This window comes from Notolepis coatsorum (assembly GCF_963971535.1).
Source record: "Notolepis coatsorum genome assembly, chromosome: 1".
In the NCBI taxonomy this organism is placed as follows: domain Eukaryota; kingdom Metazoa; phylum Chordata; class Actinopteri; order Aulopiformes; family Paralepididae; genus Notolepis; species Notolepis coatsorum.
In genome coordinates this window covers 92,940,779-92,956,425 of record NC_140165.1, presented here as the reverse complement: position 1 = coordinate 92,956,425, position 15,647 = coordinate 92,940,779, and the positions used below count along the sequence as shown (strand labels likewise).

At 41.8% G+C, this 15,647-nt stretch overlaps 1 protein-coding gene across 1 annotated transcript in view; it reads right to left on the bottom strand.

The window, feature by feature from the left end:
* LOC311245121 (uncharacterized protein) overlaps positions 1-15,647 on the bottom strand; it is a 226,948-nt gene that overhangs the window by 89,573 nt on the left and 121,728 nt on the right. The window contains exons 20-22 of the mRNA XM_084334913.1: positions 7,578-7,648; positions 5,286-5,321; positions 3,139-3,334 (exon numbers count right to left, since the gene is read on the bottom strand). Of these exons, the coding sequence (XP_084191039.1) occupies positions 3,139-3,334; positions 5,286-5,321; positions 7,578-7,648 (303 nt within the window). The remainder of the gene's footprint in view (positions 1-3,138; positions 3,335-5,285; positions 5,322-7,577; positions 7,649-15,647) is intronic.

The following is a 15,647-nucleotide window of genomic DNA, read 5'->3' as shown; positions in this document are numbered from 1 at the left end:
ATGGCGGCCAATTACATTCTCGTTATTGGCCGTCATGCGTCGAGTGCCAAACAACGAGTAAACTCGTTTTTATGATCGTTATTTAATTTTTTCGCCATGGCATACATGCCTCCGGGAGCCAGCTGGACCCTGTCTGATATTGTAACGCCTCAATACCGCCCCCTGGTGGATTTCGGGCGAGTTACACTCCACTCTAAACCGGAAGTGGGGTTCTGTGCATCGGGGAAAAAGCTCCACCAGAGATATGTTGTTACGTGGGTCAATATACACACCTCGAGTGCATGGGATCGCTTTCGAGACGCAAGAATCAATATGCTTTCGGCGTTTATTGCGTCATACAAACGGAAAATGGATCTAGCAGATTGACGTCAAATAATTGGAATCTTTTTCCTCCAGTCTCATCGGCCACAGGTAAGAGGAACCTAACGTTATTTCCAGCTCGATTGTCCATGTATTTCATTGCAATCTGTCCGATCAACGTATGGTGTCTTAATAAAGAAAGCCATTACTGACAATCAAGGAATCATAAACGACCCCCCCCCCCCGCCCCTTTCCTTCACGCATGATGGAGCATAATGTATAGCGATCATATGCATTTAAATTTTTTAATATAGCGTGTACAGGGACGAAACGCCAATCGATAATGTATAATACGCGTCTGGGCCTATAGCGCGCATTCTAGGAATTACTGCTATACAGTCTAAAAACATACTTATATTCTCGACGGTACTAACACGACAATGTATGAATGGAAAAATATGAAGAAAAAAAATTAACGATAGATACCCGATTGTAGGGCCAATTTGCCTATCTAAGCCAGGATACGTCTTTAACGCGCTCACACCACTTTGACTTGGGCTGTCTTGTTACTCACTGTTTGATGTTGTTGATGGTTGCGTCTTGATGGGTTCGAACCGGTTGAGTTTTATGGAAGGAGTCGTGTAAAAGTTTCAAATAATAATGGGGCAAACAACGAAACAAAACAAGCTCCAGACTTGAACTAAAAGGTTTCAAAACAAACAGGTGCAGCAAAAGGGGTTCAAATAAACTCAAAATGATTCTAAACAAAGTCTTTCTTTCAGTCTTTCATTCAATCTGCGCTGTGTGTGTGTAGCGAGCGAGCGGTTGAAAATCTGTTTCTCGTCTGGCGTGCGTCTACACACAGCTGGGTCCTAATTAATAGAGGACCATGGTGCCATTTTTCGAGGCGACCAGTGGCGGCGCCATTTAGTCAAAAACTATTAAATCAAATGAAATGGCTCCTACACCGATGTTGAATGGGCCATAGTAATGTCGATATAGCTATAATATTTAAAAAGTTATAGCCCTGCAAAGAAGTTGAGCCACTCATGGGCATAATGCATGGCACCCAATGTGTTAAAGTTCATAAAGCAAGACGAGACAACATGCAGCTTGTGATGTCTCTAGCTGACCATGGTATTGCCACTGCTCCACCACCACAGAACACACCATCTGAACAGAACAGATACATTAGAAAATGTGTAGATTTGATAAGAGAGTGGACGTCCCACCATCCAAAAGGGGAATTCCAGTATTTTTAAACCTGGATCCTATTTCCATCATGTGGGGTGTGACGTACATGGGTACGTGGGTTGGTCATTACCATTATTACTGTATTTATGACACCATCTGAACATCAGGTTAGTATATGTAAATGTGTTATGTTTTGTATGTGATGTGTGCGTGTGCCATGATAGCTAATGCTGTCCCTTTCTCTGTCAGGTGCCGCCCATCCCTACACTGAAGAGTGCTGATTGCCTAATGAATGACAGCTGATGGCAATCACCTCGAGAGGGACGGGTGGACAAATACCTGACAGCACACACACATCCTGGCGCCTCATGCTGTGTCAGTTGCCAGTGACCAGAGCGTTTGGAGGTTGCCCTTGTTTTCCACTGTGTGGCTTTATATATATTGTTGGCCTCTGTGCCATTTACCACTCTTAAGTGGATCTTCACATATATATTTATACTGCCCTTTGTTTCCACTTTGTGTGGGTTTGTATATGTAGTTTAGTTGGCCTTTGTGCCTATTTTCTTCCCTGTTAAGGGATTGCTATCTATTTACATATTGTTGGCTTTTAGGCCATTTTTGCCACTGTTTCCCCAAGGGAACTTTATACTGTGTTGGCCCTTGCCAACACTTGTGTTTTACCTATATTACTTGTTTGTTCTCCCCTTACCCTTCTCCCTGTTTGTTAATTGTTTGTGGGTTGTTTTTTCCCCTCTTTATATATATATATATTGCATGTGGAGGTTTGAATTCCTGCCACAGATAATAAATATCATTTACCTTTTGAAAGCGCATTTGTGTTGTTTCCTACCTGCCCGGGACTGTGCTTTAAAAGCATCTACTGAGAGGGGCTGTTTTTTGTTCATGTGCAGCCTGCTCCAGTTTCTATTCTATGTGGTCATCAGACCTTTGTACATGACAGGGGTCTAAATGAATAATGGCGACAACAATTTTGTAACTGGTCCAGTATTGAGGGAGATCGCTTCAGCCGCAAAATGCAATGTAATCACACAGGGCCAAAGTCCACTAAAATCATATTTTTTTTGCCACTGGCTCAGATTGTTATTATATGTGTTATATGTGTCTGACAACATTATGTAAAGAATCCCTACAGAAATACTTTTGTGTTTATGCTTCTTCCGGTGTCTATTGATCCAGTCTCTCTTCATACAGTCTCTGTTTTATCCAGTCTCTGTTCATCCAGTCTCTGTTCATATGGTCTCTGTGTATCCAGTCTATGTTCATACGGTCTCTGTTTATCTATTCCACTATTTTCTGATGTTTACAAAATAAGTTGCGAAGGGGAAATAAATCTATATAGATATTTTGTCATGAATTAGTCACGACTGTTGATATTTTGTACATACTACTGGCTTATTGAGTGATTGTTTTTACCGTTATTCTGCCAAGCTTTTGTGTACTAATGCCAGGTTAATTACATTACCTCAAGTCTGTCTGCAACAGGTCTCTCCACTCTTGGAACAGTATTTGTCTTTAGTAAAAGGTGCTTTGGTATAATATTTCTTCTCTTGGACTAGCAATAGTCATCAGGCTAAAAATGGCTGAAGAGGGTGCAGAAGAAATGGTACAAACAGAGGTCCTCACCTCCTCCCCTGTGCCTGACTTGACCTCTGGTGTGTCAGGGCCTCTCCCCAAGCTGCCGCCAGCAGTGAAGGTCAGGGGTTTGGCTGGTTCCATACAAGACTTCAGTGTGTTGTACAACGTCAGTGAGGATGAGTTTTGAGGAGGTATCTCGTACACAGGTTCCGCTGCAGACGCACTTCTTCTCATCGCATTTACGCTGAAATGACATGCGAGAATCACAAGTTGTCGTTTTTTGAATGTGCCATGTTTGGGACCAATTCATTTCCAATTCAATTAATTCAAATTTCAAAACAGAAATGATAGCACATCCATTCTCATGCACTTGATAGGTTAGAAGAAGTTACAAATATTATTTGTATTGGAAAGAAAATCCATTTCCTGAATTCGCTGAATGTAAAGTGATTTGATGCCTTTCCTGATGTATTTATTTATTTGTTTATTTAGACGGGACAGAGCATATTACTGGACACTACAAATAAATGCAGGATTTAGCAAGGATGCTAATTTTCATCCGCAGTCCCCACACAAAGCATAAAAACGAAACATGCAGGCAGTAAAGCATAACATGCTATGAGACGAGGCATAAAAACATGCATACAGAAAAAAGTACTAGGTATAAAGGGTGCACTACAATACTATTTGACTATACATGGTCACAGGTTTGGTTGTCGAGTAACAATTTTTTTAGATTGAATTTAAAAGATGGAAATTATGTACAATCTCGTATAGTCAGTGGTAGATCATTCCAGATTAAACAGCCCTGGACTGAGAGGGTGTTTTTAGCAAAGGCGGTTTGCCGGCCGGGCACTTCGCAATCCCCTCTAGTGGTTGCTCTAGTGCTGATTCCTCTATCGGGCTTCCTTTCAATGAATTCCCTCAGAGGGGGTGGGCACAGACCATGTAGGGTCTTGTAAATAACAATGTTTAAAACAAAACTCAAAAAAATGTACCTCTGAAGAATGTGACAGTGGTGATATGAGTGAGGTTTCTTATCGAATACTTTAAGTGCACTCTTGTATAGCTGTTCTATGGGTTTGAGGATCGTCACACCTGTGCAAGATCAGTTACTCAATGTGTGATAGAATCATACAGTGAAGATAGGATCTAGCAGCACTGACTGTCAGGAAGGGTCTAATATGTTTGTAACTTTCTTCACATGTTTTTTGAAGGTTAAGGTTGAGTCTAGTAGGATGGAAGTTAAGTTTCATTAAGAATTTTACTAATAACGAACACTTATCTTTTGCCAATTTGCTGATGTAGAATGGATAAATGTAACAGTGAAGTGTTGCTAGGTTACAACTTCACCATGATTGGTACAATGTATCAACAGAACGTCAAGAAAGTGAAGTGATGCTTTAGGAATGAGGAGTTGCTAGGTTACGACTCAGGAGTTTATCACCATGAGATGTTAGTAATGTAAAATACTCCAAGAGGGAATAAACTTGGGTCCATTTAGATACAAGTGTTCTAAGAAGTAGTGTTGTCTCCCAGTGCTGAACAGCTTTGGTGAGGATGTCTTAAAGGAACACACCAACTTTTTGGGAAATTTGCTTATTTGCCATCTACCCTGGAGTTAGACAAGCAGATACATACCCTTTTCTTCTCTGTGCATGCATTAGGCTTAGGGAACAGCCGCACTGTTAGCCTAGCTTAGCGTCATTCACTGGAAGTAGGTGTGCCAATGTAGCCTAGTTGCCAGCAGTCACAGAATACACTCCAAAACGTTCCTGTAAACATGTTGTGACCTGTGTATTTCCCACGTGGAGAAATAATAATTTTCAAATCGTTTTCAAAAAACAAGAGGGTTTTTGAGGTGATGAAATCACTGCACCCAGGCAGCAGTGGTTTGGCAAAAAAAATTCCAAGTATTTCTACATCTGCTTAGAAAAACGAAAATGTAAAAAATAATTAAAAAAATAAGAAGTTATTTCACCACGTGGTAAATACACAGGTCACAACATGTTTACAGGAAAGTTTTGGAGTTGTATTTGGAGTTTATTCGTGACTGTTGAGAACTATTTGGTGAATAACATGTTTCTTCCCTCTCTGTATTCATCACCACAAATTATTACCAAGCAACCAATTAATACACCAGTTAATTTAAGTTAATATCAGCCAAAATCATTTTCCAAATAAGTCATTCTTACCCTCGGAATTGCCAAACTGTCCGATCAAGGTACATTCTGAGGGGGATAAAATAAGTTCATTAGATAGGGTCAGTAAATATGAGAGGAAAACACAGCCATGCAAGGATCATTGTCAGTGCACATTTCGTTTTTGGCAAACATTTTTAGCAGATTAGGATATCAACCACCATATATTCGCTGTATTTAAGCAAGTGATCTCTATTTTAGGCTAGGGTGACATCTTTAGCCAGCCTAAGGAAAAGGTAAGTCTTATAACGGACGTGTGCACTGTGAAAAGATTGGGAGAATTGAATCAGTCTAGGACTATTGAAGTTTTCACTGTATTAGAGCCGTATTAACAGATCACTAGATTACTAATATCACATTTACCTGCACATATCTCGGGAAGTGTGCACCATAACATTGTGAATGAACAGTGCACCATAACATACACACTGGAGGTGGAACAGTGAACCATAACATACACACTGGAGGAATCAGGAATGAAAAATATTCACACTCACTCTATTCACTACCTAGAGGTGATACTTCACACACCAGGATGTGTACAAATGCTTTGCATACAGTCGATTATATGAATGGGCTTGGTGACTATAATTACTAACATGCCCAATCATGTTTTTATGCACATGAGTCTCCAGAACAAGTAAAACCAAGCCAGAGTCGATCAGAGCTTCCTACGCTGAGATATGGTTATTTTTCCACACCTATCCTTACCTGTGAATGTGTCATGCCTCCGCGGATTCCCGGAGGTATTATGCGGTGTGCGAAAGTTACCAAAGCGTAGGAAGCTCTGATCGACTCAGGGCTTGGTTTTCCGTGTTCGGGAGACTCATGTGCACAAAAACCTGGTTATGATCATGTCTCTACCACAACGACAGCCCGAGCTGTGAGTGAATTACGCGAAGGGGAGCAAAGTCTTTATTATATGCCTGATGCACTGTCTTTATGCTACAGAAATATACACTTTCAATTTTGACGGACAGATACAATTTAACACAAACGTTTTAAAAGATATTAACCTCTTAAGCCTGAGCGGTCCGGTACGAGATTGATATCACGCCATAAATCCATCTCTACAGAATGTATGAATATTGCGGGTTTTTTTTCTCCAAATGTAGCCAAGAGTAAAGACCCTAACCAAGTCAAAACAGCAGTCAAAGTGTATATTTTCAGCACTACGTTTGTTTACCAATGATTTGTTTGAAGTGTTATTAGTGAAATACGAGTTTATAGAAATCTCAGGGCATCAGAAAAAGGCACTTATAGACGTGAGGATTTGGCGCAACCTAACTTGAGTGTAGTCTTTTGAGAGAAGAGACCCAGGGCTTTCGATGGGCTTTCGAATAAAAAAAAATACACTTGCAAGCTCACGTCAATCATCTGACTTCTAGCGTGACTTTTTTTCTCTTATTTTTCGGGATCATATCCCACAAACCTGAACATTATTGCCATAAAACTGAACGCAGTTTGTTTCTCCACCTATCTGTGAACGTCTAGCAAAAAATGCCGTTGCAATCTGATGAAAAATGGCAGAAAAAGTTACATATACATTTATAAAAAAGTAACTGTACTTTCAGTACAGAAGGGGCTGAATGAGCTCAGTGGCAATTCGTCATGTCTGGTCAATTTTAGCATGGTGTTATTCACCGTCAAAGATTAAAAAAAAATTATATTCTCCTTTGGTTCATTACAATTTACTCTGCCTAGTACAGACAATATTTCTGAGACTGATATATTCTCATATTCTATATTCTATAATACTATTTCAAATTGCATGGGTCCGGATGGCAGAATTCAGTACTGCATCTACAAAACCTTCTGTTTAATCATCTTCCCTTCATTAATTTCCTTAGATCTTTTGTACATGTGATCTCAAGGAGGAACTGAACGAGCTCAGTGGCAGTTTTTCATGTCTGGTAATTTTTTGCATGGTGTCATTCACTGTCAAAGATGCAAAGAAAAATCAGAGGTTAAGCCCTAGCCATATTTTCTGAAAATACACCCCTATTATTGACCTATAGTCGATCCACATTTGTGTATTCCATTTTTTGGGGGGAATTAACTGATAGAAAATTTATCGAATCGTGGTCAAATGAAGAGATTCCATGATGCATTGAATCGTTGCCTGAAGAATCGTAATCGAATCGTTGTGGGGTCAAATCTTTACACCCCTAATTGCTCTACATTGTCATTAAAAGGTCCAATATTACCAATAACTCCAGCCATCTTCTCAGCTCCTGGTTATTCTCGGTTTAATTTCCTTGTGATTTTTTTGGTGGAAACACTCACGGCAATGCAGAAGACCGGTATCTGTTAATCTGCTTAGTAACATCAGCAGCACTTTTCATCTCAAAGTAGACCTGAAATGGAATGAAACATTTACCATTATTATTATTATTATTTATTTATCTTTTCTTTAAATAAACATCCATGAAGCAAGTAAATCAACAGTGGCCTTGTATTCTACTTAACACATTGGGGACGAAGCACGGATATATCAGTCTTTCGAATCCATGCTTTTTTTTAAACTTTATTTTTTAGCGTTTATCGCTTTTCTGGTCAAGCATGACCGACAGAAACAGGTTGAAATGGGATGTAGAGCAGGGGAAGACATTCTGAGAAATGACGGCGGGTCCGGGAATCGAACTCGTGTCCCCCAGATCCGTGACGAGCACGGTTTTCCCCGACGCAGAAATAGCGCCGAGATATGCGGTGAGCTACGGGAGCTCCCCTCGAATCCACGTTTAAAGGACCGAGGACGGATATATCCGTGGCAAGTTGTTTTGGCTTTTATTCCATTTTAATAACCTATTCAAGGTCGCCGAGCTGCACTGCAGATGTACCCTACTCTTTGAATTCGCCAAAGTGCATTACCGGCCAGATCCTCTTAGGGGCGCTATCGTGATAATAGAGTGTTCCCTGTGGCAGAAGTTGTCTTTTTTTTTTTTTTATCTCTAATGTAGTTTTCTACTCACCTGTCTGTTGCACGGAATACGCTTTGGATTGCGGATTTCACCATGCAGTAAGGGGATTTAGCATCAGCCAATGGACATATCGATCTACCAGATGGCGATCGATAACAGGGAAATGCTCGGGGGGATCCAACCGGCTCATGGTAAGATCTTTTTCACGTAAAGTACAGCCCGATCGGGCCTTGTTATGATACTCAACCAGGCGATCAGCGTATGTGGCTACTTAGACGAACACGGTTATTGGTAATCAATAATCAGAAACGACGTCCCCCGCCCCCCCCCCCCCCCTTTCATGCTCGAGGATCGTGCCGATAATATGCAGTCTGAGTTTGAACTGTAGCGTATGTATAACGGAAATGCCATTGGATATAACGTTAGTAGCTATTAGCCCTTTATCTCGCCTTCCAGGAAATATCATAGCCGGAATCCCGTATAACTCTTATATTCACGGCGCTATAAAATGAGAACGTATTGATGAAAAAAAATATTCTTTAAGCCATTTTGAAGAGACGGTTTATGGTCTCAATTGACAATGAGAATGGACAGATAGCAATACTATAACGTATAGATTTAGCTCTACAAACAGCCCCACGTCTGTTTACATTTGCTGGTCCTCTAGAGTTATATTAGACTCATCCCAGTGGCCGCCAATGTGTTAAAGGGGACATGCATTGCTATTCCTTGCACTATTTGGGCAACTTTACATAATGAGTCTATGGAACACATCTGTAATTTTTTTTTAATTTTTTTTATTCATTGTTTTATATTTCTAATCAAGTACTCAAAAGCATAATTTTTCTATCTCAGGATTTCAGGCTGTTTTTGGATGGGCTCCGCCCATAAGCGCTTTGAGTGACAGTCACCAACACCGTCTGCGAGTGGCAGACAGAGAGAGAGATATAGAGAGATTGAGGGGGATACTAATTAATTTCGCAACGGGGGGGCATAATCCCACGGGACAATGCATCGGTAACTTGTTTCAAATGACAATATATACCTCTGTGAATATTATTGCACGGATCGGAATACGGGCGTGCACATGGGAGCATGCGCAAAGATATTTTGACAGTGATATGCGAGTGCTCCCGACTGCGAGGGAGAGAGATAGAAACACGCATTTACACACAACCTCCTGACCGAGCGGGGCAGGAGCTTCTCTCACACACACGCATGAGAGAGAAGCTCCCGCCCCGCGGTCGGGAGGTTGTGTGTAAATGCTCCGTGTGTGTGAGAGAAGACCCATCCCCGCGGCGCACACACACTCCTGTGCGCGGTTTTCTCTCTCTCTCTCCCTCGTTCTCTGCTGTCTGTCGGACTCGGCTCTGTTGAGTGAATTGTGGGCGGTGACTACAACCACAGAGCCAATCAGATCACAATCAGCTCAATCAGTACCTTATTCACGTCAACAATACCATCAAATCAGAACGGCTTAGTTGAGTGAGGGAAGATCTCGTGAACTCAAGACTGGACTGATGAGTCAATATGATAATTAGAGACACAGACCACATTGATATAATCCCCCATTGCTAGGAAACAATGCTAAACACTGGAAAATGCCATTTATAATGCATGGGACCTTTAAAGTAAGAGTTCATGTTAAAATGAAACCTCTGCCATTATCTACTATCTATCCAATGTCAGTCTAAACTCTATTTCAGTTATTGTATCCTCATAACCAGTGTTGGCACTAACGCGTTACAAAGTAACATGTTATAGTAACGCCATTACTTTTGGCAGGAACTAGTACTCCAACGCATTACTTTTTCAATTCAGTAACTCAATTAACGTTAATAAATGGTTCCGTACTGCGTTATTTTTATGTATTGTTAAAATGTTACCTTTTCCTGTATTAACTCTTTGAGCACCACCCTCTTTCCCCATCTGTACTGCCTGGCGCCAGCTTTTCTTGATCATTTTCACAATATTTCATGATCTTTGCGGAGCTATTGTATATTCTATATTACAGCTATGGAGACAATAGTACGGCTCATTTGACAGACACTATTTATAGTCCAACATGTAAAAAAAACTTTCGTGTCTACATACGCTCGTTCGTTCACAATCCCAAGATAAACATTGCCCCGTTTAAAAAAATTAAGTCTGGTTTTCTAGATTGTGAGATAACGTGTGTTTTGTGCAGCATATGCGCAAATCTCGCGGCTGCTCGCTTGAAACCTATATTATTGCCAGGTCAAAGGTAAACACATGACCTTGTTTCTTCACAAAGCCAGGGAGGGGGAGGGGGGGTCGTTTATCCAAAGCTGCGATCATATAAACGCATGTTTTATGATAGAGTATCGGTAAAGTACACCTAAAAAAAGATGTTACCTTTGTTTTAGAGGTACTCCATCTCTCACTTCGAGTCCAAAAGTGTCTTGAATCAGAACAGGATCAATACATATAACGTTAGGTAGCCTTCATCCGTCTTCTTGATCTGCTCGGGCCAGACTATAGACGGAGCCGAATAGGTTTCCTCATCTGTCATTTTTCCCCCCCCCCGTTGTACCAGTAGTGCTTAGTCCAACATAGTCCAACATCATAGTCTGGTGGAAACGCACCTTATCATCCATAATAATCATCCATATAATCCGTTTTGTCTTCTTCATAATATCCAATAGTTCGCTCGCCATTGCATTGCAGCCAGGTTACTATTGTGTGCTAGGGCCAGACTATACCACAGAGCCGAATAGGTTTCCTCATCGGTCGGTTTGATTATAGTTGTTTTACGTTTTACCAGTAGTGCTTAGTCCAACAGTCTGGTCCATAATCATCATCGATATAATCCATTTAGTCTTTTTCATAATATCCAATAGTTCGCTCTAGGCGATCGCGATTGTCGAACGTGTCCTGCTCACTGCTGCTCACAACGAGTACCTAGTTGTTTGGGGGCTGTGGGGGCTGGCACTAACACACTAATAGCTGGCCCATGTTCATAAGATAGGCAATACTGCCACCTGGCAGATTTCGATCGTCATTGCAATTCCAACGTTGTGCCAGGGAGTGTTTAGAATGGGGATCAAAGGAAAAAGATCAAAGGATCTAAAATCGAGTATACTCGTTATTGGCGCTCAACGGTTGGTGGCGAAACACGAGTTTACTCGTTATTGGCGCCCAATGAGTTAATCTGAACCATAGTAGAGTACAGGGGAGTGTTCCCGTAACCCTCCAGGGCCGAAGTGCCGGTCATGTAACATGCTTGTTACAGCTATCCGGACTTTGGGGTAATTCCCTCTGTAAGGTGGTGACAGTAAACCGTTCTCTCAAGGACTGGGCATTTATTTCCATTTGCAGGGTTGACAACAACTCTCTATTCTTAAAGGTCCACTATCTTATAACTGGCCTTTTCCAGTGGTTTGCATTGTTTTCTAGCAATGTGGGGTTGTACCAACACTGACTAGATTTGAAATCCACAGCCCAATGTTAGAAATGGTGCTCGATACCGCCGCCTGGTAGGATGCGGCCGGTACTGCACCTTCGGATTTCCACTATGCATTTTTCAGGCAACACACAGCTTCCTGAGATGCTTGTTACAGCTAGCCGGACTTTGGGGTAATTCCGTGAGTAAGGTGGTGACAGTAAACCAGGAAACCGTTATCTCAAGGACTGGGCATTTATTTCCATTTTCAGGGTTGACAACAGCTCTCTATTCGGGTCCACCATCTTATAAATGGCATTTTCCAGTGGTTTGCATTGTTATCTAGCAATGTGGGGTTGTACCAACACTGACTAGATTTGAAATCTCTAGCCAGTCCCGTTTCTTCAGTTCAGCTCAGACAAGAACCTCACCCACTGAACCAAGCCATTCAGAATTGACTCACTCTCCTACGTAGCAAGGCGCTGCTGATCTGCATATCTCAGCCCCCTCTGTGGTTGTAGCCACCGCCCACAATCAACTGTGATACGTTTATATGAGCAGTGAGTGGAAATAATGCGTAAGTGGTTTCGACAGCAGAGACCTTCAGCTGTTCACACAGTGAATCACATACAGAGAACTAGATAAAACAGGTGGGAGGGAATAGGGGGGGAGCTCTCTCTTTCTCTCTGATCTAATACACCTGTTGCTTATCAATGACTTGCTTGCAGTCAACATGTACGAAACGGATTGTTTTTTTCATCTGTAAATTTTGATCGCTATGAAAAAAACATCTGATTAACCCAAGACTGGTAACATAGAGTCCTTACCTCACATCAGATGTTCTGCAAAAAGATTAATCCAATTCCTGATCGCCATTCCAAATATCGATTGCGTCCATTGATCCAACGTTATAGTCCAAAACACATAATCCACGCTGCTCCTAGTCCCCCCAGTCAACGTGGTACAACGATACTGCATGCCCGAGAAGCAAAACCCGGACCGTACTTTATTTTTTTTGATGCACACCCCCAGCCAATACAATCCAATAATGTGCAATACCATCCGGGAGACGATAGGCGGCGGTATTTGCCCTTTTGCTAGCTCAGACCCATTTCCAACGCTAACATCAGGTTGGATGGATGAAAATGAATGGATATCGCTAATAAAAGAAATAACGATTAAAACCTGACTATACTCGTGATTGGCGCTCAAGCGTCGGCGAGTTAACCTGACTATACTCGTGACTGGCGTCCAATTAAGGGCGATTTGCCCACCGGCTTGACATGCCACTTTGCCGACCTCTAGCGGCTCGGGTGTGAATATTTCTTAATACAATATATCGAATTAAAGCCCTATTTGTTGCCTGTGGATTGCCGTTCCAGCCGCTCTCGAGTTACATGCCGATATGTGAGGCGTGCTCCAAAGTACACGGCAGACTTTTCCCCCCCTGAATACCACCCCTGACTCCCGTGGGGATGAGCAAATCAGGGATCTAGGTGAGAAGTCACGAGCGAAAACAGGAAGAGAAAAAACCACTGCAATGCATTGGAGTCAATGAGTAAACTGAAACCGGCAGAGCTTATGTTTTCCCCCCTCCCAGTTTACCAAAATTGCTCCTAATCACTCATTTCTGAACGGATTTCTATGAAATTTGGACATGTACTACACAAGACTTCAGGCTATGGACCCAGTGTGTTTTTCCAGCCATACCAATTTCTTTGGATATATACTTTGGGATATTGCAACTAGTACAGAAAAACGTGAGTAACAAGTTTGTCTACAACTCAAGTTCAGACCTATGTTAGTCTATTTCATTAGCACTAAAAGTGAATTATCTTGCTTGCTTGTTAACACATTGGGCGCCATTAACGTCGTACAACGGGTTTCAAGGTCATGCTAATTCTGCCATTCCACGGCGTACGACGTTATTGAGATCATATTTCATTTTTTCGCCATGGTATTCATAATTCCCTCACGGAGCCTGGTCTGATGCAGTGGGACCCTGCACAACAGTGCAACGCTTCAATACCGCCGCCTGGTGGACGATCGGGCGAGTTACCAAACCGGAAATGGATCCCAGAAGATCTCCGTGATCTGGGAAGTCCGTCCGCCAGTCACATATTGTCGCGGGACTCTAGACACACATCCGTGCATATGGATCGCTGCCATAACTCAATAATCGATATGATTTGGCCGTTTATTCCACCATACAAACCGGAAATGGATCGAGTCGATCACCGTCAAATAAGTGGGATCTTTTTCCTCCAGTCTCATCGGCGAACGGTAAGAGGACGCCGACGTCATTTTCAAGCCGATTGTAAATTTCTTTGTTTACAAACCAACTGATCAATAAATCAACCCATACTACATAAAGCATTTACTGATAATCACGGAATTATAAACGATCGTATACAGTTGGATTTTTTAATATAGCGTGTCTAGGGAATAGACTGCAATAGATAATCTATATTATGCGTTTAGGCCTATAACTAGCGTTCTAGGAATTACTGCAGAAAACGATAAAAACATACTTATATTCTAGACGGTATTTTCGTATGCATATATGAATGAAAAAGTATAACGTTCCTACATCCTGAACGATAGATAATCGATGTTGAATGGGCCATAGTAATGTCAATTTAGCAATACAATTTAAAAAGTTATAGCCCTGCAAAGAAGGTGAACATAGGCTTAGACTGGTGGCAGTGATCATACATTGATGGATATAAGCGTGGCGGTTAATGTGTTAAGAGGTTAAGTAACTAAAAAGTTACTTTTCACAGTAACACATAACTTTTTGGTGTAAGTAATCAGTAAAGTAACCGAGTTACTTTTGAAAAGAAGTAACTAGTAATGGTAACTAGTTACTATTTTTCAGTAACTAGCACAATACTGCTCATAACACATGAGTTAGCTTGCACAGCTCCATCCTAGCCTTCTCTATAGGGGACTGCATTAAGTATGGCTGCATGTCATTTAGTCCTTCTAATCTGCCCCACAATGCAAAGCATCCAACACATCTTCTTTCGTTGTTAGCTAGCATTAGCGCCAACATTAGCTACCAAATATTTGAGCCAATGACGGCTACAAAATGTTGCAGCTAATGCTAGCTACTGTTAACCTCTTAACTCATTGACTGCCAATAACGAGTATATTCATTTTTGGCGCCCATGCGTTCAACGCCAAAAACGAGTGCTATAAAACGATATTTGTTTTATAGTTTAAAAAAAAAGTTACTTGTCCTGTTCGGAGTTGTTTTTTGTAGGTTTTTTATTGATTTTTGCTACCGGGCAGTCCGGTAGAGAGAGAGAGAGAGAGAGAGAGGGAGAGGAAGAATGGGAGATAGATGGGGGAAGACATTCTGCAAAGGTCGCCGGGTCCGGGAGTCGAACCCGGGACGGCCGTGTTGCACCGTAGTGCTGTACGCGGTGCGTCACTCGGGCGCCCCTATAGTTTTTTTTAATTTTTTTTACGATACTAGACACTCTTGCGCCCCTTGTGTATGGATCTAGTAACCCTGGGATAGATACAACTGAAATAAATGACAATCGAATCCCTATAGGTTGCAGTGTCGCCTACCTTTTGAGTACATCTGGGCCAGTTGGTCCTGTCCCAATGAACTCTGCATGAACTTTAGCAGCTGAGCAAACGAGAGAGGTGAGAGAGGTGGCAATATTGATCGGTGTGTAGTAGGGGTGTAACGATTTTATTGTGTGCAGTAAGCAGTTTGGCCAAAATAAAATACTCTATTTTCAAAACTGATAAGACAATCCGTCGGATCCCCCGTCTGCTAGAGTTGCCGTCTCAGGTCCGCCCCGCAAACGTGACGCTGAAGAGAGCACCTCCACTTCAGTGCACTGCAGACAGCGTGGAATTAATGACTCAAGCGATGAAAACGAACGAATTTTTTTCACTTTTGGGCTTTTAAAACATTCAGGGCCATTAGATTAGACGGGCCCCACTCTAGGACGCCAGCTTTTCATTACAACTTTTCACTGTGCGTGAGGTTGTTTGTAGAGCTAAATCTATATT